General features: G+C 46.7%; 1 protein-coding gene across 5 annotated transcripts in view; it reads left to right on the top strand.

The window, feature by feature from the left end:
- Nucleotides 1–25950, top strand: part of ERG (ETS transcription factor ERG) — a 284518-nt gene that overhangs the window by 217113 nt on the left and 41455 nt on the right. For all 5 annotated transcript variants that reach the window (XM_060150935.1, XM_060150940.1, XM_060150938.1 and 2 more), the window contains 2 exons: nt 5259–5476; nt 25742–25893. In XM_060150935.1, the coding sequence (XP_060006918.1) occupies nt 5259–5476; nt 25742–25893 (370 nt within the window). The remainder of the gene's footprint in view (nt 1–5258; nt 5477–25741; nt 25894–25950) is intronic.

Raw genomic sequence — 25950 nt, 5'->3', positions numbered from 1 at the left:
CCTCTTCCCTCCACCAGCCTCTCTCTTTCTAGGTGGTTCCGTCTCTTATTTGTGCTGTCAGCTCTGCTCTTTCCACAGCTGTTTCAAGGCAGTGAAGCCCTGTGCATCTGACCTCCATCAGCCCAACCTGTTCTTTCTCTGGTCACACCCAGGGTGGCGAGTGTACAGCCTCAGGAAGTGATTCCACTCCCCGACACGAACGCTGCTGCTACCTTGTCCTCATGTTGACATTACCCTTCTTCCCAATCCTGCTTTCTCACCTGTGGGCAGGAATGACACCTGGCCTTATAAGACTATTGTCAGGACTGTATTTCATAAAATTAAGATGTCACTGATGATAAAACGAACCATTATTTTACCGGCCGTCAAAGGAGAAGAGATGCTGCCAATAACCCATGACATGCCATCGATGGTGAGATGCATCCAGATTTCAGAGCTCGTAAAATGTGAAAAAAGGTGTATCTTAAAATCAGTGTAATAAGATTGAAAGGGATACCGCATACGAAGTGCTTACCAAGGTAACCTGGTTTATTATGTGATGGATCAGCTGTTTATGAGTCAAGAGAACGTGGCTAAAAGATGGCTTATTCATCGCAGTGTAAGCAGTTATGTGATGTTCCAGATTCTGATCGGTTATGTGTGTGGGGGAAAGGCAGACTATTGATGTAAGATGACCTTGGCTTCCTAAAGTGTATTGTGATACCAAAGACTTCTATAAGAATTTTTTTTTCTAAAGCATGACCATAATCTTAACATGCTTGTTCCACTTAGTTTTTCCATTTGTTTTTCATAACTATTTGAGGCACCTAAGACTTGAGGAAACTGAGGGTGAATTTGGGAATCCTGTTCCCTGGACGCCTAGTTCTGGCCATCCTCTGGATTTTTGAAAACGACGTAAGGATCATTTCCCTGGGTATGCTTCACTGGCTCCAGCTGTGAAAGAGAGCCGATCATTCCTTAAGACTTTCTTAGTTTCAACATTTTACCACGCCCAGATTTTCATGAAAATTTAAGTATGTTGGGTTCCCTGGATTGACATTTCAGTGTTTTTATGAACCGTGGGGATCAAAAGTTAAGAGCAAAATTGAGCCCAGACCCTTATTTTATAATTCTTTTGCTGGAAACGTAGGAGCCTCTCAAACTATTCGTCTGTTACAGAAAAAAATTCATTTGTTTTAGGCTGTCTGAAATCATTTGCTGGAAATGTCAGCATGCTTAAAAGTGCATTCGACTTTTAATTTTTCTAAAAATCTAAGCATTTTGGAACCTTTGTTGTACCCAAATCTAGTTACTTAAAAATAGAATCGTATTTTAGTCTCATGTATGAAATATAATCTAGTTGAGTTCTCTTCACTTTCTAGAACTGTCAGTCAACTGTGATGACCAGAATCTGAAGAAGTGGTCCTCACATGTCATTGGTGCACATTCAGTATTCAAATGAAATAATAAACATTGTATACTAACACGACGGTCCCTTTTGTTTGAGGGCAGTTCGCTTAGAATTTATGCATTTCTCATAAGTTCATGAAAAATGGCATTGGTAGCCTGCCACTGGGCACATCAAAATATCCCAGCTTTCCTGGGGCTACAGAAAAGAACACCCCGCACACACGCACACAACCAATCTAAAGTTCATGTCTTTTTATAGTAACACAGAGGTGGGCATATTAATTAATTATACCACATTTCTGCCAGGTTTGGACTTTTTTTTTTAATTCTCTGTCATAAAGCAGCCAAAGCAGTTTGCAAGTCCCCGCGTCTGGCCGAAGGTGCTGAGGGAATAAGCCATACATGTTACCTAAGGCATCTGCTGACAGCTTTGGCAGGTAGGCAGGTAGGTAGGTGAGATGACCACAGGCAAGGAGGGAAGCCAGACGGCAGGGAAGCAGGGACAGCATCCGTCGAAGCCAGGAAGAGTCACTTGCAGAACTACAGTTGAGGGACTCATGTGTTCCTGGTTACCAGCCTGTGTGTAGTGATCCATTCTGGTTTTAATCCTACTAGGCTAGATCCTTTCCCTGCTTTGAAGTCCCAGTGCTGCTGGGGCGGGAGAATCCTATGCCTCAGCCTCTGTCATTCATACTGCAACCAAAGGGATGATGAAACCTACATGTAATATACAAAGTCAAGTGGGTGAACAAAGGCATGCTGTTGGTACATAGCATTTGTTTGCTTCTAAAGAACAGCAGTTAATTTTCGTGGTCATCTTTAAAGCAGGTCTCTGAAGACCACCCTTCAGCTTCTTTTGACTCCTCCATTGTTCAGATGTGCTAAGTTAGCACGCACGTGTGTGTGTGTGTGTGTGTGTGTGTGTGTGTGTGTGTGAGAGAGAGAGAGAGATTCCATTTATTCATTTGTTTCCTTTTCCTGACTTGTACTTAACCCTAGGTGCTTGCCTGCCTTGGTTTAATTAGCATCACTTTGGGGCATGCGCTGTCTTTCCAGAATATGGACTGTGTTTCACCCCTTTGGAAATGAAACGTTTATCCTGAAGCGTCCTCATTTTTAGACTGCTTCTCCTCTAGCGAACAAAAGCAGCTTTTGATATTCTGAAGTATATGGCCTTTCTCATTTTTATTCAGTACTAACTTGGAGGAAAATTTTAAGATACGAAGAAAAGATGTGTGTCCCCCCCCCCCCCCCGCTTATCTCTAGCTTTTGTAGTTTTTTTTTTCCTAAATCGATCCCAATTAACTTTGATTTCTTTCTTTAGAAAACCATGTGGTGGAAAAATGCTTTGCCAGATGTGAGAATGGGTTCCTCCCCCTCCAAGCACACACTGAAGCCTGGTTTCAGTTCTAGTATTTTGGTCCAGTTTTTAAATCTTAGGCTACATTTATTTGGTCATTGGTTGTGTTTGTGAGAATATCCTACTTTATCTTGGGGAGATACTCATATTTTAACATTGTTACTCTTTTTGTTGTGAAAGCCATTTTCTTCTCATTTGTGATTTAAAGGTTAGCCTGCTCCTTATATCTAACCTGTTTCTGCCAATTTCTGATACACATCGCACATTTATTCATGTTTCTCTTCACCGGTGAGCCAACGCTGACATTACATAGCATGGTGTTCCCCTCCGAGGCTTGGTGGAGTCTGCAGGACCCGGCGGGAGAATGGAGGCAGCCTTCAGCCTTGTTTTTTGCTCTGAGTGCGTAAAACCATTCCATCCAGCGCCGCGATGGGAAAGGAGACCCTGTCTTGCACAATTTATTGAAGAAGCTGTAATTTTGCCTTTATTAATTAGCAGGACTGCACGAAGTCCGTGGTGCCGATTTGACTTTTAAACCCATGTCTGTGAGTTTAGATTCCTTACATCCCCTCACTCCGTTTGTGACCGGAAGAGAGAGCCACGTGACTCAGGCTCCCCCGCCGAATCTACCGTGCCCATTTCTCGGATTGTTGCCATCTGTTTGTTGATGCGTTTGCTTTTGCTGGCGGTTCAAGGTGCCTTACTTTTTTTCTTTTCTTCCTTGTGCCTGATTCTGGTTCTCTGGCTGGCACAACCCATCCTTTTCTACATTTTGAGTTATTGTTTAAACCCCCAGCTTACTCTTTCCCAGACTGTCACAGGGCTGCGATTCTAAGAGATTTTAGAGATACCGTGGCGGTGGGTGGTGGCGGGGGGTGGTTATCCATGCACAGACACCTGGCCTCCACTCTGAGAGCCAGAGCATTGAGTTTGTTCCTTTTGATTCTCCCTGCTCACTGGTTCACAGCACAGTGTGCCTGGCAGTGAAGTTCAGGTACTCGGGTCCCTGGGTAGATGGGGGATGGAGTGGGGGAGGACACACTGGATTGGGGGGTGCTTTGTGAAATTGCATGTGTTCCCTAAAGATTCGGACACTTCTGCGTAAGGGGGGGGGCTTCTGTCTTAGAAAGGCTGCTTCGTAGGTCTCTATTATTAACGGGGGTGGGGGGAAAATCGTTACTTATTTAAGTATCAATTCAAAGAATAAGAAAGGAGTGCTAATGTAGACAATTATCGGAAACCAAGGAATATAAGAAGGGTGTCCTAGGCTGTGGGGATAGGAGGGAACTGAAGATAAAACACTCACCAGTGTGCTCACCAAATCCCTGCTTTATCTTGGGCAGCTCACCTCAAGGTGAGGTCTCGACCTTCCTGGGTCTCCGATCTTCCCATTTGGGGGATGAGGAGTTTGGACAAGAAGGTCTCCGCAAGTCCCCACTGGCTCCAAAGTTTCCATTTAAAAAACATGTGTGACCCAGACAGCATTTGCTTCTCACCAGCTGCATAGCAGTACCGAGGGTGCCCAAGGACTGAAATAAACATGAACTACCACATGGATTTCTGTTTTGGTTATAGAAAGCAAAATTGGATGGTCTCGTAGTTCTTCTGTGTCGTTGCTGCACAATACGTCATTCAAGTAGCTGAAATTTCCCAATCGAATTTGCCTTTGCTGATTTGGCTGTCGAACGTCCGCCTAGCCATAGGCTAACCACTTGTTTGACTTAAAACCACAGAAGAATGCTCTAACAATGACACATTTCTATTTCTTCTCACCCAATCGTGCAAAATGAGCAAAGATAGGAATAGAAAGTAAGGGGGAAAAAAAAAGAGCTAGTCAGCGATCTAGGTATTTTAAACATCTTGGTATTTGGAGACCTCTGGCTAATCACAGCTTTTTTTTTTTTTTTTGGTTCATTTATCATCCAGATGTTCACCGTCATGGAAGCGCCACTTGAAACTATTTCAGCTAATAACTTAGAAGTGGAAAAATTCATATCTTTGTCTCTGTGTCCTTTGGTGCCCCATTTCCCCCTCACTCTTCTAAGTAGCTCTTCTTCAAAATCTCCTGGGAATGTGGCAGTTTTGCCAGATGCTTAGGTGTTAGCCGTCACATGTCTTTTTTAATCTTCACGACCATTCTGTACCCTGTCTGCTTGAATTATAGATTGCATTTGTCAAATAATGACACATGCAATTGGATGTCTTCTAAGACCTTTGAAATTCCACTTCCTTGAGTTGAGATTAAAGTGGGTATTATCTGCACGGCTGTGGTCAAGGCTGGGATGTTTGGAGACCTGCACAAAAGTTTTTCTAGGTCGGCCAGTGCCAACTCTTACCGTCTCTAGGGGAAAGAAAGCCAGCTCCCTTTTGCTGCTGAAAGGTGGAAATGGATACCGTAAAAACTACCTAAAAAGGGGGTCCCAGTTAGAAATGACCATACAGTTAGCAACTTTTTGAAGCATGACTGTCCCTTGGAACATCCTGACTGTGTGTTTCTTTGGGTGTCCAGGAAGCGTTATCTGTCGTGAGCGAGGACCAGTCATTGTTTGAGTGCGCATACGGCACGCCGCACCTGGCCAAGACGGACATGACCGCGTCCTCCTCCAGCGACTATGGACAGACATCCAAGATGAGCCCGCGTGTCCCTCAGCAGGACTGGCTGTCTCAACCCCCAGCCAGGGTCACCATCAAGATGGAATGTAACCCTAACCAGGTGAATGGCTCAAGGTAAGGAGACCGCCGGCTCTTGCTCTCCCAGACCTCTGGTTTTCCCACCCCTTGGAAAGGCAAAGTGGAAATTGATCACGCTTCCCCCGAGATGGTTTCAGAAACTCAGGGCATTGAACAGTAACACTGGGCAATGATGAGAAAATGTGTTCTCCAGTGGTTTGCGTGGAGGATAAAGGTTGTAAAACCAGTAGTACATTTACCGAGAACTCGCTTTGAAGATGAGATGTTCAATTCCACTTCCCAGACGTGAGGGCTTTGTGGGAGGGGGCCTTGCCCACATATGGCAGAATTTGTCTCTGAGGTTTTTATTGCCTGGAAAGTAAAGCTGTCTTCTGTTTTCATGGAGGGAGAGTGTCAGCTAGTGGCCAGGCAGTGTAGCATATGTCCAAGCCCTATGACATTGCTAACGGACCTACTTTCTGTGTCCTCCAGCCCCCCGCCCCCCAACCTTCTCTCCTCTGTCACCTTCTTTGGATGCTTGCTTTTTCTTCTCATCTTTACTTACACTTAAAACCAAGCACCAGTGTCACCCATAAGTATTAACTCTCCTGAGTTTGTCACGATAATGCTGCGGTCACCTAGAATGTATTAGTGAATTACCGAATGTATTATCCCTGACACTCAAAAGCATTTCTTTTTCTTTTTCTAAATTTATCTGTTTGTTTATTTTTGTCTGCGTTGGGTCTTCGTTGCTGCGTGCGGGCTTTTCTCTAGTTGCAGCGAGCAGGGGCTTCTCATTGCGGTGGCTTCTCTTGCTGCGGAGCACAGGCTCTAGGCACGTGGGCTTCAGTAGTTGTGGCACATGGGCTCAGTAGTTGTGGCTCATGGTCTTTAGAGCACAGGCTCAGTAGTTGTGGCGTACGGGCTTAGTTGCTCCATGGCATGTGGGATCTTCCCGGGCCAGGGCTTGAACCCGTGTCCCCGGCATTGGCAGGTGGATTCTTAACCAGTGTGCCACCAGGGAAGCCCACAAAAGCATTTCATTGGATGTAGTTTTGAAGAGTCAGGTTGATTTCAATTATGATATAATACCCCATATATATTCAGAAAGAATCGTATCAAATCTGAAGACAAAGAAAGAATAATTTCATTTAAAGTTGTATGATCTGCCCAGAGTCACAAGAGCAGCTCACAATTTTTAGTGCTTTACTATGTATAAAGCCCTTTTACATCCGATGGCCTATCAGTCCTCCAGGCAGCCCTGTGAGGAATGCTTATCCCCATTCGATGGATGAGGAAACTGAGACTCAGGCATTTTCTGGCTAACCCAGATCAGCACTTAAAGCAACTCAGAATTTGGATTCCAATCAAGGGTGTTTGACTCCACAGCCAGTGCATTTTCCCCACTCTGTTGCGGCTATAACAGGCCCTTTTTGCTACGTATATATTTTAATGCGAAATATGTTTTTTATAAGTGTCATGTTTTATAAGTGCTGGAAACCATTGCATCAACTTCTAGTGTGGTGTCCGTGAAGGTGCCAAGTCACAGCCCTCAGAGGGAATGTCAACCATGAGGCTGGACGTGCCAAACAGGGAGATGGGAGGGGCCAGAACTTCCCTGGGCCCTGAGAAGTCAGTTCGCTTCTGTGCGTCAAGTTTCTTCTTGAAAGTGGGAACGCTAATTCTGATGTTGCCTATTTGCTACAGCACTGGTCCTTTAAAGGGAATTCAAGCCAAGGCAGACCCATCTTAGGCCTCATCAAGGGGCTAATTCCTAGACTTCTGAAAGGACCGTGGTAGAAAAGGCAAGCATAGGGTCCAGGATGCCAGAGTCCCGGCCAGTTCCTCGTTATATGTAAATATGTTACAGGTAAATCCTATCCATCTGATAGAATGGTCCCACTGACCATTTGCTGTATCTGTTTCTGAGACTTGGAGGCATGCAGGTTAATCCTGTTCTGAAGAAGGTAGCGGTGTTTGTATAAAAGGGTAGTTGTGGAGCCAACCCTGTAAACACTGATGGATTCTATTTTTTGGTGGAGTCACGTGATCCCACGCATGCCGGGGCAGTCACGGTGGGAGCATTAAGAGCAAGATGCATTTCTAAAGCGTTCTTCTTCCAAGGCTAGTTTCTACCTATGGGAGATACATCAGCCCGTGTGTGTGCGCGCGCGCATGTGTGTGTGTGCGTATGTGTGTGTGCATGTGTGTGAGAGAGAGAGGGAGATTGTGTGTGCAAGGGAGAGATGATGAGAGAGATAGAGATGGAGATGGAGAGAGTGGAAGATAAATAATTAGAGAGAGGGGGAAAGAACGCTTCGGGCAGAGGGCACTGAGATGGTCTCCAGCTGGCAGCTGGCAGAGCGAGCCGTGCCCTGGCCCTTATTTGTGGAGTCTGGCCTAGGGCCAGCTCCAGGAATGCCAGTCTGGATTTAGCAAGCCTCAGAAAGGAGACTGAATGAGGAGGTGAGAACAATGTTGCAGAAATGAAACTTCCTCTCCTTCTCGCTGAATTTAAATAGATGAATGGATAAATAAGTAAGCAAACAAACAAATAAACGAATAAATAAATAAGAGAGAAGTGTGAATACCGGTTCCTTCAATGCCGGCCTGTGCTTCCCTTCAAGAGCTGATGTCCACCTGCCCTCCTGGCCAAGCCCTGGGGCCTCCTTCCCAGCCCAAGATGGTCATCACAGGGATTCGGGATGGGTGGGGGGACTTGAGGTGACCCTGAGCCTGGCCTAGGGGCTTCAAGTCCCCAAGAAAGACACGGGCCCCCGGAAAGCTTCTCCCGCGTTCCTCGGCCGGCTGACCTTGGAAAGCTTCTTGGCCGTTCGTCTGTCAGGCAGCTGCGAAGCTGCGGACTCAGGCGAGGGTCTCTTTCCTGGGAAAGGAAATCATTTTTGGAGAAACTGGACCATTTTCTTGCAAGGGGACAATGGAAGCGTCAGTAGCTTCCACTCTCAGGCCCTCATGGAATCCTAAGATGCTCAGAATTCTCCCCTCAGAGGATGGTTAAAGGCAGTTCCAGCTTTGAGAGCAAACTGGGATGTGTTTCGGTGGTGGCTACCGAGGGAAGTCAGCCTTGTCGTGGTCCTTGTCCTCCTCCTGGATGTCCGGTGGTGCTGGCCCAGCAGCCGCTGCCCGGGAGGTGGGCACGACTGCCTGCATTTGCCTGGTAACTTGATGGGAAATGGCAAGCCTGGTGTGGAGCAAGGGGTGAGGGGCATGGGGAGGAGGGGCACTGGGGGGAGGAGGACATGGGGGAGGAGCCCGGGGGGGGGAGGAGGACGAGGGGAGGAGCAGAGGGGGGAGGAGCACGGGGGGAGGAGCAGAGGGGATGAGGGGAACGGGGGTGAGGGGCGTGGGGGGAGGAGCAGAGGGGGGAGGAGCAGAGGGGGGAGGAGCACGGGGGGAGGAGCGTCGGGGGAGCACTGTGGGAGGAGGAGCAGAGGGGGAGGAGCACGGGGGAGGAGGACGGAGGGGAGGAGCAGAGGGGGGAGGAGCACGGAGATGAGGGGCACGGGGGTTAGGGGCGTGGGGGGGAGGAGCAGAGGGGGGAGGAGTGTGGGGGGAGGAACACGGGGGAAGGAGCAGAGGGGGGAGGAGCATGGGGGAGGAGCACAGCTTGTGGAACTGAGCTATGATGCAGATGTCAGCTGGTCACCAAGTGCCCTCCTTCCCCTCACCGTGGAACGTTCTGGGGAAACAGGAGGCAGACATATATTGATCCTCTTTGTAGAAGAGTCTTTTGCCTGTCTTTTCCGAGCTCCGCGTGCTGGATCCAGCCCAGTGGGGCTGGTCTGGTGTGTTCGTCAGGGTTCTCCAGAGAAACAAAACCAGTGGAATGCACAATGAAGAGGTTTGCTGTAAGGAACTGGCTCACACAGTTGTGGAAGCTGTCAAGTCTGAGATCTGTAGGGTGTACCAGCAGGCTGCAATCTCAAGGAGGAGTAGGTGCAACAGTCTTTTTTTGTTTTTTCAAATTTAGTTTATTTTTTTGTACAGCAGGTTCTTATTAGTGATTATTTTATACATATTAGTGTATACACGTCAATCCCAGTCTCCCAATTCGTCCCACCCTCCCCGCCGCCGCTCTCCCCCCTTGGTGTCCATACGTTTGTTCTCTACATCTGTGTCTCTATTTCAGATGCAACAGTCTTGAGGCAGAATTCCTTCTTCCTTAGGGGAAGCTCAGGTTTTGTTCTTTAGACCTTCAATTGATGAGATGAGGCCCACCCACCTTATCAAGGATAATCACCTTTATTTAAAATCAATGGTTGGTAGATGTTAACCGCATCTGTGAAATACCTTCAGACCAACACCTCGATTGGCATTGGATTAAGTCGCTGAGTGCAATGGCCTTGCCAGGTGGACACAGGACACCGACCACGCCTGGTGCTTCTGGCCCCTTGGCTGGTCAGTGGTTAGTGGGGCCGTTCCTTTCAGATTTGCAAATCAGCATTTCCTGGGGTAGCCAGTTCCCTGTCCCTGCAGCCCGGCTGGATGGGAAGTGTTGGGGGCTGTCGCACATCAGGTTGATGGTCACCAGGACCGGCCTTCAGGCTGTGACCTTGTGGAATATTGCAAGTGGGTGGTGAGGCCCAGTCTGCTCTTCAGAGCATAACGGGCTGCCCGAAGGGGCGTGGAGGAGGGAAAAACTCAAAATTCATCAGCGGACCTAAGGCCCATTTCATCTCGAGGATTGGAAGAGGCCGGCAGACAGGGCTGCCCAGGATCAGATCCGCAGACTTTGCCAGCTTGCGGCGTGGTCTTCACACGTGTCAGCTCCAGTTCCATAAAAGGGAACGTGGACCTGCATGGACTCTGCTTTCATTCTAGAGACCTTGAATGGGCACCTGGCTGTACCAGCTCTGCCCAAAGTGTCAGGGGGCAGAGGCCCAGATCATGGAGACAGGGATCCTCCCTGGAGGGGCTCACGGCAGAGACACGGCAGAGGTGAGCGTGGTCGAGCACCAGTGACCAGGATGCAGCTCGTAAATGTGCCGCCTCCCTGCATCTTTCCGGAGATGCTGGCTTCCTCACCCACCACCTGGAAGCCCCAGGCCAGGGGTGCTGGGAGTTAGGGACTGCAGCAGGAAAGGAAGCACATCTCCTGGCCCCCAGCCCAGTAGCTCCGTCTCATTGTTCTTGCTCTGAGCTTTTGTGTGGTGGGCTTCCATACAGTACACTTGCCTCTTGAAGTCACGTTCAGGGGGAGTTTACGTAAGTCAAAAATCGGACTTTGGCTGGAACGGGCAGGCTGTTACCTTTGTGGCCCCTTGGTGCTCTTTTGCAAACACCCCCCCGGGGGGGGGGGAGAGCCCCCTGTACAGCCTGGGCGTTGCCAGAACGTGACCTAGCTCCTTCCGCATAAGATACGGTCCCTGGGAATGGTCCTGTCTGTCCCTATCGACTCATTACCCTCGGAGGAAAAGGCCAAGGCTTGGAGGAGGGAGGAACTGAATTTCCCAAGCAAGTGATGGAATTCCGCAAAACCTTAGCCCCAATGCGCACACAAGCTCCTGAAATGAAATATGAGTGGTGAAATGAGATCTACTGCCATTATAACAGAGCTCTATAAAAAATAATGAAAGGAAAACAGGAGAGAAAGGAACCCTGCCTTGTGAGCCAACAGGGATGTAATTGTGGGTTTGGTTTGGCGGCTGCCGTATCAGAGGACATGATTCTTGCAGACACTAATCCAATTGCACATTGTGTAGACACAAGACATCATTTCTCAGCTTCGGTGGTCCCTGACACCCTGCCTTTCCCCTTTCTTCACTCCAGCCTCACACACAAGAAACCCCCAAGTGTTCACACAATGGAGACGTGTCAGTGCAGCCCAGCTGGAACAGCTGTTCACAGAGGGCCCTGCTGGGGCTTCAGAACTGCCTGGCCTCCAGCGAGCCCCCTGCTGTTGGCCTTAATTCTATGTGAGGTTCCTAAGGCCCAAGCCACTGTAGACTGGCAAGATAGACCAAGAAACACACACACGCACACACACACTCATACTCACATGCGGTCCACAAGAAAATTGTCTTCCATCACAAGCAGGCAGTATGGTGTGCAAGCCTTTACTCTCTCTCAGCATCCCTGTCTCAGAGATTCAGTCAACTCTCAGGTGGGTGGAATTGGGCATCCTTCATCCTTCCACAGGCAGTAAAAACTCCTGGTAGCCCACCAGGAAGTCGTGGCAATTCCGTGCTGCCCCCCTGGAGGCTCACTGCAGCTGGAATTGAATGACTCTGTGTGCCACACTGTGAGTCCTGCTCTTAGCCCAGTACCCAAGCCACCTGGAGCCATTCATCTATTGTTGAGGTCTGTTGGGTGAGCGGTCCCCTGGTGCGCTGATTTTCAAAGTAGGGCCCTAAGATCCGCTGCATCAGCAACATCTGGGAGCTTGTTAGAGATGCAGATGCTCAGGCCCTGCCCAGACCTGCTGAGTCCAAAGCTCTGGGGGTGGGACCCAGCACTCCTGCTTTAACAAGCTCCCCCTCCCCTGCCCCGGGACTCTGACACTCACCGGTCTGAGAAACACAGTCCCGTGGCAGCATCCAGGGAGAGAAAAAAATGAGAATCCCCGGAACTGGGTAAAGGTGGCCTATAGAGTGGATAATCTGGGAGAACAAAGTGCAGAGGAGGGTTCGCTCCCAGGAAGTCTGTCTGCCTAGGTGGACGGCCACCCTGCTCGCCTCTCACTGCAGTGGCTTTTGTCTGGCTGAGCCTGTGAGGTGAGAGATTGGGCCTCGCCTTTCTCTGTTGTCTGGGAAGGAGATTCACTGTGTGCTGTGAAGAACTCCAGCCTAGGATCAGATGACAGGATGCTTTTGACGTAATATTTAAAAAGCATGCGGTCTGGAGTGTGATGAAGATGACAGAAAAGGGGGCTACCTGATTGGTCCATCTTGGTGTCAGACGTCCTGGTTACGCACGGAGTCATTCATTCATCCAACAAGTATGTACTGAGCACCTATTATGTGCAGTCACTGTTTTAGGTACTTGACATACAGTCGTAAAACATACACAAAAATATTGCCTCTCTAAGTTCACTTTCTAACGGGAAAGACAGCCAGTGAACCAGATAGCTAATTAAAGGCTAACAGGTTAGACTGTGGTAAGTGCTAAAGAAAAGAGAAAACTAAAGCAGGGCAGGGGGTGGCAGTTCTAGAAAGGGCAGCCTGAAAAGATCACCTCTGAGAATATGACATTTGAGTAAAGCCCCAAAGTCAGTGAGGGAGAAGGTCCCATGGTTACCCAGTAGGAGAATATTCCAGGCAAAGGGAGTGGTGAGTGCAGAGACCCTGAGGTCAGCCTGAAGTGTTGGAGGACAGTCGTGGCTAATGTTCAGTGACCAAGGGGAAGAGTGATAGGAGGTGAGGTTGAGTGATCGTGGGGCCAGTGAGGGGCTTTGATCTTCACTCTGAGCGAGCTAGGAGACCCCTGGGGGCTGTAAGCGAAGGAGGGACGTGATGTCACTCAGATTCAGCAGGATCTCCCTGGCTCCTGTGTTGAAGCCAAGACCGCTAGGAGGCCCTTCAGGAGTTAGGGTAAGAGATGGTGAGGCCTGCGTGAGGGTGGTTGCGATGCAGGGGTGGGAAAAGTGATTGCATTCTGGACATATTTTGAGGGTAGAACTGTTGTGTTTTGCTGATGGGTATGGAGTGAGGAAGAGGGAAGTGAGGCTGAGCCCCAGGTTTGGGGGGTGTACCCCAAATGAGGAGTGGACAAACCACAACTGGAATCCTCCTGAGAATCGAGCCTAGGCCCCTCTAAGTATCAGCCCAGACGCAGGGGGCTTGCACTTACCTCTAATAGGCACCAGGCAAAATAGGACGAGCTCTGGACTCCTTGCCTGAGTTCAGGGGATCTTACTCATTAAACCAGTGGTTCGCAGACGCCGTGGCTGCGCCCCCAGGGAGCCATTTGGCAGTGTCTGCAGACAGTTGTTTTTTTTTTGCGGTTTGCGGGCCTCTCACTGTTGTGGCCTCTCCCGTGTGGAGCACAGGTTCCGGACGCGCAGGCTCAGCCGCCATGGCTCACGGGCCCAGCCGCTCCGCGGCATGTGGGATCTTTCCGGACCGGGTCACGAACCCGTGTCCCCTGCATCGGCAGGCGGACTCTCAACCACCGCGCCACCAGGGAAGCCCTGAAGACAGTTTTGACTGTCACACCTGTGAGGCGTTCCTGGCATCTAATGAGTTGAGGCTAGAGGTGCTGCTCAGCGGCCTGCAACACACAGGAGAGCATCTGCCCCCAGAAAGAATCATCTGGCCCCAGAGGTCTGTCGTCTCGAAGTGGTGAACTCTGCACTAAACCATTTATTTGGTGTTTACTCTTCATCACAGACAGTGTTTGCTATGAAGATGAGTTAAGAGAAGCTTACGGTCCATCAAAGGTGAAAAAGATTCCGTGAGGTCGCATGACAAGTACAAGTTCAGGGGGATGCTCTGGGCCTGGCCATAGCAGGGATGAGAGTATGACTCAGTTTCCCCAGGCAGGAAAGACTCCCAGAGGAGTGATACTAATATTTCTATAACACACTGTGATTTATTAATAGATTTTAGGATACAACATATCATCCAATTTCCTCATTAAATCTATGATTTGGCATTAAGATTATACCCATTTTACGCATGGAGACCATTGAGTCTCCATAACTTAAGTCCGCCTGCCATGGGCCGTGTGACCCCAGGCCAGTGCTCCTCTTCCTCCCTCAGGGCTGCTTCCTTTAGCCAGGCATCACCTCTGTGTTAGCAGGGATGGTGGAGTTTCTCCAGGTGATAGATGAGCAATATGTCCGATTTTTTGTCTTCTGAGAGGCATTAAATCCAAACACCAACCATATTTTGATTTCTTGTATATATTACACAGTTAAAAAAATTTACTTTCTTCTCATTTTACTTATTATAAGAGATCAATTAAACTGCACTCATCTTTACATTCCCTTCATGAGGTGATTCCAAACAGAACCACATTTAACAAATAATTCGCGTGATGGGAGACCTACAGTCTGAGCCCAGTCAGTGGTGGCTCTCAGTAAATACTCATTGGGCTGAAATTAAAAATAAAAAATTCTCAGTTTTAGGATAGCGACTATTCCAGTTCCCTGTGTGTCATTGTGTTGGGAGAGGTGCTTTGCCCAGTTCCTGCGTACAGAGCAACATCTTGGCGGAAGGTCTTTTAACATCCGTTTTCTCATTTTACGTGGAACACTCAATATTTGACATTTGAAAGCGGCTCCCTGGGACTGGTCTCCCTCATGCCTTTCTACTTTGATGCATTGAGATTTGACTTCATGTATTATCTTCTTACATTTTCTAGAAGACTTTATGTCTTCTTTTAGGACAGTGAAATTTGCAGCTATAATCACATTTGTTCCTTTCTGCCTTAAGGTTCTGAATCCGACTGGCATAAAAGATGTTTCCTAGTTAAGCTTGGCCACCTTCCAAACCTTCCAAGCTGTGGGCGGCTCAGTGTTGGAGACTGGAAAACTAGCGGTTTTCCCAACTGTGCTAGTGAGGTCGGGTGGTAATGGTTTGTCCTACTTGTAAGGGGCCTTGAGTCTTTACAGACATCAGTTCATTGGGCTGCAGGGCTGAGACATGGATTGAAAGGGCCTCACTTGGGGAAGATTTAGTGAGAGAGTCAAGTTCTCTGGGGCTCCCTCTCTGTCTGGAGCAGACTTTTTCTCATCCCCCTTCCTTAGTAGCACTCATGAGCATCTTTGCCATTTCTTGGGGTGTCAAATGGATGGACACCATTTTGGAGAACAGCCTAAGAGCTGTGCTCTTCCTTATGATGTAAGTGAATCCCATCGGGTCACTGTGGATATTGACATTGGGACAAGGGCACTGCTTGGCATTTTCTATCCTGAAAGGAAAATCATCTTGGTTAACCAGAATTTACATAGCCTTTTAGGAAAATAAAACCCTGAAAGCACCATAATGGCTATCGGGCTATCTGAAAAATGAAAGTGTTTTGAGAAAAGCATACACACACGCACACAAGATAGAAAAGGTGCCACATCTTTGTCAGGTAACTATTTGTAGACATCTCATTCTACAGAATACTTTATTCTAAATGGTGAATCCCCAAAGGATGCATTTCCTCCTCAGTTTTCAAGATCTAAATGTGCCGTGATCTTGCTGATACCATTTTCGGCTGTTAAACCATGAAACTTTCTCAGGGAAACTTCAAATCCCTTTTGGAGACAAAGAACTAACTGTTGGTGGTGACTTTTTAAATTAATTTCATCTTCAACTGCTTAGGAGAAGGGAGAAGGGAGAAGGGAACAGGCCTGGTGGGAGGAGGCTGAAATTCCAGGTGTAAGAGAGAATATTTAGTAAGGGTAAAAATAACACACAGCTGTGAAGATAAACATCTCCAGTTTCAGTTGGAGCCCAGAGTGCTCCGTGAATCACTGCCCAGCTCCACCCGCTGCTCAGGCCATGGGCTCTGAAGCAGCTTTTCCACTGCCTCTGATTCAGAAATAAACCAGACCTACAAATTACCCCAGTGCTTTCCAGACAATCCCCTCCTTGTCTGGGGTCCTAAAAATACCTTTTGTGGTGACTACCTCCATTCATGGCATGAAACTTGATTAGGAGTTGGTTCGGTCGATTAGGACTAAGTATGTGCTTTTAGGATTCTTAGGAAGAAAACCACCTGAGGGGGGATTGATTCCTATTCAGGTTTAAGGCAGACTTGGGATGCGTGCCCTGGCCAGCATCCTTAGGACCCTCTCGTGGAACTGAACTCTTTGGACTGTCAGGGTAGAGCTGCCAAAGAAAGCCTCTGTAGTCTAGCTTCATCATCAAGTTCTTAACATGAAGTCACCTAATAAGCTAAAAAGCACATTTGGGAAGATAGTGCCATTCTAATAAACTGTCATGAGCTGAAGACTGCATGGGAGTAAACATTCGCTTGCTCATCCACAAAAGGGTTGGATGGGATGTGGACCGTGGTCTTCCAGGGCAGAGTATGTGGGGCTGGGGAGAGAGACTTCACCCACCCAAAGGCAGGCACCACGAGAACAGGGACACTGCTGGGTCCCTGGCACCTGGGACAGTACGTGGCGTACACTTGCTCTGTAAGTGTTTATCACACAGATGAATGGATAAAGAAGATGGGGTACATATGTACGATGGAATGTTACTCAGCCATAAGAAAGAATGAAATAATGTCATTTGCAGCAATACGGATGGACCTGGAGATTCTCATACTGAGTGAAGTAAGTCAGAGAAAGACAGATAGCATATGATGTTGCTTATATGTGGAATCTTTTTTAAAAAAATGGTACAAAGGAACTTATTTATAATGCAAAACAGAAATAGACCCACAGACATAGAAAACAAACTTACGGTTACCAAAGGGGAAAGGGAGGGGAGGGATGAATTAGGAGTTTGAGATTAACATATACACGCTGCTATATATAAAATAGATAAACAACCAGGACCTACTGTATAGCACAGGGAACTGTACTCAATATTCTGTAATAACCTATAAGGGAGAACAATCTGAAAAAGAACGTGTGTGTGTGTGTGTGTGTGTGTGTGTGTGTGTGTGTGTATAAAATGCATACCTGAATCACTTTGCTGTACACCTGAAACTTACACAACATTGTAAATCAACAATACTTTAATAATTTTTTTAAATGAATGAATTGAGGAGGCCCAGGGCCAGATGGCCGAGGACAGTCTAGGGAGTGTGGATTTGTCGGAAGGCTCTATGGGCCGAGGAAGGGCTTGGGTTGCACGTGGCCAGCATGGACTTGTCTTTGTGGAAGATGACTCTGGTAGCAGGAAAGCAGACTCTCTGGAAGTAAAGCTCAAGAATACTCCCCCTTCTAATTTATCCCTCTCCCCCTCTCTTGCCTTTGGAAACCATAAGTTTGTTGTCTACATCTGTGACTCTATTTCTGTTTTGAAACTAAGTTCATTTGTACCATTTTTTTTAGATTCCACGTATAAGCGATATCATATGATATTTGTCTTTTCTCTGTCTGAATTAGTTCACATATACACACTACTATATATAAAGTAGGTAATTAATAAGGACCTACTGTATAACACAGGGAGCTCTACTCAATATTCTGTAATGACCTTCATGGGAAAAGAATCTAAAACAGAATGGATATATGCATATGTGTAACTGAATCACTTTGCTGTACACCCAAAACTAACCCAACATTGTAAATTAACTATACTCCAATAAAAGTTTTTTTTAAAAAATATGCATTTCAGGGCTTCCCTGGTGGCGCAGTGGCTGAGAGTCCGCCTGCCGATGCAGGGTACACGGGTTCGTGCCCTGGTCTGGGAAGATCCCGCATGCCGCAGAGCAGCTGGGCCTGTGAGCCGTGGCCGCTGAGCCTGCACCTCCGGAGCCTGTGCTCCGCAGCGGGAGAGGCCATGACAGTGAGAGGCCTGCGTACCAAAAAAAAAAAAAAAATGCATTTCAAATGTGAAAAAAAAAATTACTCCACCAGCATGTGATGGAGAACGAGGCAGGGGAAAGCCGTCTCCAAGTGCAAGAGGAATTCAGGAACAGGAAGGAGGATAGGGCTTGAAGAATGGGTAGATTTTCGAGAGGACCAGCGGGTTTGCCTTCACCCACCAGGAGAAGTTATATCAGTTTTGCCCAAATTCGATTTTGACTTGCCTTGGGCTTTCTCTCAGGCCTGAGCGCCTCCACTAACTGTTGTGAAGTGAGGGTGGATCACAGATTTAAGGTGGCTGGTGAGCTCGGCCCTGTCACTTGGGGCTGCATTCAGTGACATGCTTGGATAAATGAGGTCCATTCACACTCAGCTCAGGGCACAGCGCATCCTTGTCAAGCTAACGGTCGCATCTATGCCATTTCACTGCGGGCTGTTTCTGTGATGGAATCTGCCCTGCTGTAAGTAGACTCTGATGTGAGAAAACCAATGTCAGATGTCAAGTTTATTTTGTTTTTCAAAAACCAAAGCCCTAATTTTAATGTCTTGGTACATTTTTATAGGCACATTACCCCTTTTCAAAGAAAAGGATTATGGAAACAGCTAAAAGAAGCTTTTGTATTGGGCTGGGGTCCACTTAATCTTAAAAAAGTTAGATGGACTACTTTCTCAGTGGTTCAGCTTCTGTCCTGGTTCTCAGTTCTGTCTTCTTAGACCCACGATCTGAGTCACAGGCATTCCCACTCTCCTCTCTGAGCACAGACACTTCTTGTCTGATTTCCTCACACTCATGAATGTTCACCCATCATCTCTGCAGAGCTTGCACCCTGCTGAGTGCCTCAAGGAAGGTTTGGGGAGGGACATATGATGTTCAACTGTAAATCGAGGTGGCCACCTTTTTCTTAAACCAGACTTATCAAAATTTGTATGCATGTCCAAATAAACATTGCTGCCTTTAGCGTCTCCCAGGAGGCTCTGCCTTTGTCTGCACAGGGCTGGCCCTACTCATCTCACATCTGCCGTCCTATCCATGACTGTCTTCAGGGCCACTCCCAGGATATTCTTCAGAAAATACCCAATAGTGATGACCTTGAGTCTTCTGAGGGTCCATCCCATTAGGTGTTAATGTCTGTGAAAGAGACCATTTGTGTGGAGTTACCAGGGGAGGTCCTATAGCATGGTGGTCAAGTCCTTGGACTCAGGACCCCAACTCTGTAGGTTCAAATCCCAGCTGTTCCACTGCTGGTCATGTAACCTTGGGCACAACCTGCCTCCATCCTCTCTGCAAGTCAGCTGTAATATTGCTGCTGCTTATTGGTATTTGACCTCGTGGAGTTGTGTGGACGAGATGAATAATAACAGCTAACGCATAGCATTTACTGTGTGTTAAGCACCATTTTGAATGTTTCACTATAACATGAATACATGAAAAGAGTTTGGAGCCATCCCTAGCATGAGTAAAAGCAGTCAGATACGGGCTAGAAGATGAAACAAATGAGGTCTGTAAATATTTGTTTGCCCACCATGCAGAGGCAAATCTGAATTTAAAACATATAACTTAGAAGACTGTGGAAACTGGAATATGTAGCATTCCATCTCTCAAGATTGTTTTCGGTTTTTAATCATTTATTTTTTATATTTTTGCACCCATTTTTCTGGTTGGCTGGTTGTTTCCAAAATCAGTGTCGAGAAGTGGTAAGCATGGAGCGCTGGCTGAGGAAATACAGTCTCCCAGTTCCTGTAGCTGAAGCAGCTGCGAGCTGTGTGATTGGAGCATCCTGCTTTGTGTGTGGTATGTTCTCAGGTCTGTTATGGGATGCTGGGAAGGATACTGCTTGCCGCATCACCCAGTTCTCTGCAAGAGAAGCCACGAGAGAAACTTCTCTCAAGTTTCAGCCCAGGAAAAGCTTTGCTTCTGCTGAGTGACTGGTTCATATGTATCTTTCTGACACCTTGAATTGTCACAGGATAGATTCCTTTTTTGCTTTGGCAAGTAGGAAGTTCAGAGATAGATTGATGTTCTACCTTGAACAACTATAAATAGGAAGCTTACTCAATGTGCTGATTTTATCTCTTGGTTAATTGCTTTTCTGCCCTCATATAACCTTCACTTCCATTCCTTTGATCGTTTATGTCTTGTGTGCATTTTTGCAGTCCACCTCAAATGTCACATAGTTTGAGGAAGGACAGGGGAAGAAAGTGTATTCAGAGCCACCACACATACACATAAATATAACTCTGGAGTTGCAGAGGGAGATGTTGGACTCTCCTCCTTAGAAAAATGTTAATATAAGCTAAGCATTTGTTCATCCAGGTAGCTTCTGGAGAGTCCTGCCTGGGGGCTTGGGAATGGAGTTTCCCAGCCCTCTGATTCTGTAACCCTACGAGAACCCAGTGGAGTTTGGCAGCATGTCTGACTTCTCACCTTAATTTAAATATAGTAGATTTTCCAATTTATCTGATATTCTTTGCTGTGTTCTTTCATCATTAATTCATAATACTAGTATGTTTTAAGAAGTCAATGATCATGTTCTCAACTCACCTTAATTCTCCAAATGCTACTTAAGAGCGATTAATTAATTGAGGCTCAACAGGCCATCTTAGTTGGGCATGTGTCTCCAGTTATCAGAAGAAGGGCACCAACCCCCTGTCTTGTTCATCATGAAGGTTGAGGGGGTCTTTCTACATTATTTCTCTATTTCCTAGAGTGACCGCAATTACACCCAAGTGGCATGGAAATCTGTTAGATTGCTGCAGAGATTAAACTCCTGAAGTTGTGTGGCCCCAAGGATGTTTTAAGGGGCTTGGAGGCTGATACACCCAACTTCCTGGCACCCCAGCTGTTGTCCAGTGCCTTCCTGAAATTCTTCAGCCTGAATCAGCCTCCCCCTCTCAGGGCAGCCCCAGCCCCATGTGGGATTTCTCCTGCGGTGAGCGGTCTTCCTGCCTTCTCTTCCTTCTCACTGGTACCACATACTGTATGGAGTGGTCAAGACCAGTGTTTTGTGGGTTATAAATAGGACCCAGACCTGAAAATGTGAATCTGAGAATATGGTTAAGACACAATCATTTTTTATTTATTTTATTGTGGTAAGAACACAACACGAGATCTACCTTTTAAACAAATGTTTAAGTGTACCTTATTGTTGACCAAAGGTACCAAGTAGTACAGCAGATCTCTGGAGCCTTTTCATTCTACTTGACTGAGACTTTATGATGGTTGATTAGTAACGTCACCACTTCTCCCTCCCCCAGCTCCTGGAAACCAACATTTCACTCTTTGATTCTCTGCATTTGACTTTTTTAGATACCTCATATAAGGGGGAATCGGGCAGTATTTGTCTTTCTGTGACTGGCTTTTTTCACTAAGTATAATGTTCTCAAGGTTCATCCATGCTGTCATAGAATAGTATTCTATTGTATGAGTGTACCACATTTTCTTTATCTATTCATCCATCAATGGACATATAGGTTGTTTCCACACCTTGACTATTGTGAATGGTACTGTAGTGAAGCTAGAAGTGCTAATATCTCTTGCCTGATTTTCATTATTTTGGATAAATAGGCATAAGTGGGATTGCTGGATCATATGGTGGTTTTCTTTAAAAATGTTTCAAGGAACCGCTATACTGTTTTCCAGTGCAACTGTACCATTTTGCATTCCCACCAACAGTACGCGAGGGTTCCAATTTCTCTACATCCTCACCAACACTTGTTCTCTTTTGGTTTTTGTTTTTATAATAGCCATCTTGACAGGTGTGAAGTGATATCTCACTGTGGTTTGACTTGCATAATCACTTTTCCATGCCCTTAAAAGGTAGAGTCTTTGAGAGAAATATCTTGAACCATGCTTATTAGCAATAAAGAAATTGATGCCCCAAATAATAAGACAGAGAACTTTCCTATTCACCAACTAATTACCCAGTTAGCAGGCATCTAATGAATTGCCTTAGAACTTTCACAGGAACTGTTAAAGAACACACATGTGAATACCAAGAATATTATATTTAAAGGGATGCTCTTTGCTATGTGCATTTCAAAGTAATGTACTGAATGCCCAAACCTTTACCATGTTAGAATAGAGAATGTGGGATCCTCTGTTCTAGGCTTGGTACAGGTAGGATACCAGGCTGTTTGTGGGAGCTTCTCCCTGTGACTTCTCGGAATGCACGGTGAAGGTAGAGCTAAACAGTGCAGTAAGCAAGGGGCAGGTTTCCGGTGTGGATCTCTTCTTACCACAGCTGGGCAAAGAGCTGAAAACGCATTTATTGGGAGACTTTTCAATATACACTTTGCAATTCTCTGAATCACGTTAAGATTTCTTTTTCTTAAAATAGCAGTGTCTAAAGTCCATGAAAAAATCCCCCTCCAGGATTTCCCTCTCTTTCTTATTTCCGTCTTTTTAGATACGCTCTGGATGGGTCACACATCTGCTGTGCTGGGGAGTGAACAGTCCAGGGGCAAGGATGGTGGCCTAGACTATGAATTGTGTATGTATCACAGTGCACACCCTAAGCCAGAGTAATGTGTGGGGCAGGGCGTTCCTGATGCCTTTCTGAAATAAGGATCTGCTTTACTTTTTAAAGGGCCACCATCCTAGCCATCTTAGCTTTACTGGGTGGGGCTGTCTGTGCGGGGGTTATAAGTGTGGCCAGTGAGTAGAGGCTGCCCAGCTTCAAGCCTCAGTTCTGCCTCCTCCTGGCTCTGAGACCTGGAGCAATTCCCTTCTCTTTTGTGTCATCAGTTTACACATCTGAGAAAGGGAGCTAATGCCAGCAGCCGCTGCACCAGGCTGTTGTGAGGATTGGTAACTGTTAAGCTCTCAGAACACAGCGACATATATATATGCTACTCTTTTGCTATTAAAATTTCCAAGAGAATAAACAAGGCGAAATGACTGAACAGTGAGAATAGAACACCTGGGGCCCCTTTAACCAGTATTTATTGAATACCTGCCTTGAGTCTCGTATGTCAGTGGCCCTATGGGGTGACCTTTCCCCTCTTTGGGGTTGGAGTTCTGTTAGATTTATTACTTAGATTCAAAAACTATTTGAAGTGATCACAAACATGGTTCCCTTCTGTCTTCCTCTGAAGCTAAAACAAAATACAGTGGAAAAATGACAATTTTTTTTACTGAACTGAAGGTACAATGTTTGAAAATAGGATTTCATTCTGCTGCTTTTTTTCACAATGAAAGCTGGCTGGAAAAGCTTAATGAGATGAATTATGTCTTCTGGCTATAAGATGAAGACAAAGTAACCATATTGAAGACTGCCCCTGTTTTAAATACTTACACATATTTTTGGAAAGCTCTGGTAAAATGGAATTTAATAGCTCATTATATCTCTGTATTTGATGAGGGATCTATTTTAATGCCATGGGAAAACTGATTTGTTCCTAGAGCTTTCGTCCTCAGAGATGGAAATTGAACAATTGAATTGTAAGAAAATGGGAGAGTTGGAACGTATGGTCCATAATCCCCCATGTTTCCTCTTTCTATAATTCTATACATCTCTTTGACTTTTAACTTTTTAGATGGATAACTGCCTTGCTGGAGAAGAAAGAATTTATGGCGCCTGATACACAGCAGGCACGCAATAAAAAATAGTCTAAATGGAGGAGTGAACGAATGAATCTGAACAGTGCTCTTCTTAGATCTTACAGATGTTACTTGAGTGACACTCATCACCTAAGTAGCATCTAAAGTCTTTTTCCTAAAGAAACAAACCCCTTTAACCCTCTTCCCTAGTAACTTCTCTCCTTGAGACCAACGGACCAAAACATACATACTCCCCTCAACTGATGGAATTTTCCAAAGGGAAAGGAAGCTAAGTCTCAAGTGAAGACATTCAGTGTTTTGATATTAGGATGGGTCTTTTAGAGATAAGTGTTGGAAGCCAGGAAAAACAGCATCAAGAGGAAATAATGCACGTGTAGGCAGCATTGGAAATATAGAGGGTTCACACCGTGGGAACTCCGACTGCTATTATTTTTAAATTTCCTTCATGTTAGTACAGCTGTGAGGATGCCATGAAACAGGTCTGTGTATTTCCAGGCCCATGGTAGGAACTTAGTCCTGGATGACCCCAACTATAACCTCCATGCACAGACATACCTGCTTCTTCCTCATCATCAGCCCTAAGCTCCCTCCATCAGCACCAGACATGTGCAAGGGATGCTGAGAACAAATCTGTATTTTCAGAGTTCCCAGACGCTGAACAAACTCTTTCCAGGGCCTTTGGTCTGCTCTTCCTGTCCACACCCCTGCCATTGCTCTTGGGTCTAGAATGACCTTTTCCACCCCACCTCAGTCCTGCCCCGCCCAGAGAGTGCCCTTCTGCCTCAATGCCTCAGACCATCTCTGACTTGAAGGTCATGTCCATGCCAGACCTATAGTTCCAAGATTCTGCAAATTGGCTGCAGAGTTCCAGCAAACAAAGTGTGGAGGAGACAAAGGAAGGCTCACTGGAGTGGAGCCCACAACCATCAGGGCCTCAGACATGGGGATGGAAATCTAACATCCAATGGAGATGCGTAGATTCCTAAGAGTATGAAGAATCCTGTGTTGGGTTGAGAGGAAAGTCCTGAGCTCAAGTCCTGAGCTCAAGTCCTGAGCACTTGAGAGGAAATTTCTAGAAATCCACCTTAGAAGACATAACCCAACCATCAAGATCCCTCAGAAAAAAACATTTTTCTGTTTCCTGGTTAAGCTGCATTTTCTGTTTGGAGTTTCCCCATTATGTATGATTTCACCATGTCCAATAACTTTCCAGTCTCACTTAAAAATTTATATTCCCCTTTTTTCTTTTTTTAGAAAGGCAGGTTTGTCTTTGTCCAAGAGGCCATGGCTGTCTTAACGAACAGCAGCCCTGTGAGCTGTTCCCCAAGGCCCAGCAGCTGACTCCTTTCTGCAGGCGCATAGCTGGTTTCCCCCCCCCACCAATCCTAGTCCTACAGGGCTGCTGGGGTCCCCTGTCCTTCTCCCTCCTCTGATCTTCCTGCCTGCACCTAAGCCAGGAACACTGGGGGCCTTCAAACTCTGTGTCTAAAGATTGGCTGCAGGGATTTGAAATTGAGCACAAGGATTTCGTTCTGAGGTTGTGAAGAGGCATGCACTCTAGGATAAACCTTGATGAGGGTCGTCTCCCAGCATCTGTGTGCGTGGCCTGTTTACAGTCACACGGGGAGAACAAGCGCCAGTTCCCTGCTCCTTGCAAGTGTTTCCAGTCAGTTGTCACGGAAGGGGGTTTGACACGACAGTTTCAGAAGGAGCTGGCTGGAGAAATAGAAGCCAGGTGGCAGCTTTGCTTCCCACGTGCCTGCCCTCTGCTTCCACTGAGCAAGGGCACTGTCTTAGTCTGCTCAGGCTGCCATCACAAAATACCATGGACTGGGGCAGTGGGGGGCGGGTGCTTAAATAACAGTTGTGTAGACTGGAAGTCAAAGATCAAGTTGCTGGCAGGGTTGATGTCTGGAGACAGCTCTCTTCTTGGGTGGAGGATGGCCACCTTCTCACTGTAAACTCAGTGGCAAAGAGGAGAGAGACAGAGACAGAGAGAGGTATCTGGTCTCTTTGCCTTCTTATAAGGGCCACTAATCCCATCATAGGGGCCTCACCCTCAGGACCTTGTGTAAAATTAATTATCTCCCCAAGGCCCCACCTCCAAATGCCATCACGTGGGGATTAAAGCTTCAAAATATAAATTTGGAAGAAACACAGCCATTCAGTTCATCACAGACACTGCATTTGTCTTTTCACAGTCTCCTCGCCCTTCCTCACACCCCTCCACCTTGCCCCTCCTTGCTTCTCTGGGTATCACGCGGAGACAGGGAGGAGGGCTCTGGGTTGCCGCAATAATGGAAGGATGTGTCTTCTTCCCCTCCAGGAACTCCCCCGATGAATGCAGCATGGCCAAAGGAGGGAAGATGGTGGGTAGCACGGACACTGTCGGGATGAATTACAGCGGCTACATGGAGGAGAAGCATATGCCGCCCCCAAACATGACCACGAACGAGCGCCGGGTTATCGTCCCAGCAGGTCAGAGGCTCGGTCAGCGACCCACGCCTTCCTAGAACTTCATTCGGCTCTCTCTTC

Source organism: Lagenorhynchus albirostris, chromosome 5 (genome assembly GCF_949774975.1).
Source record: "Lagenorhynchus albirostris chromosome 5, mLagAlb1.1, whole genome shotgun sequence".
Classification (NCBI taxonomy): domain Eukaryota; kingdom Metazoa; phylum Chordata; class Mammalia; order Artiodactyla; family Delphinidae; genus Lagenorhynchus; species Lagenorhynchus albirostris.
This window is presented reverse-complemented; position numbering and strand designations above follow the sequence as displayed.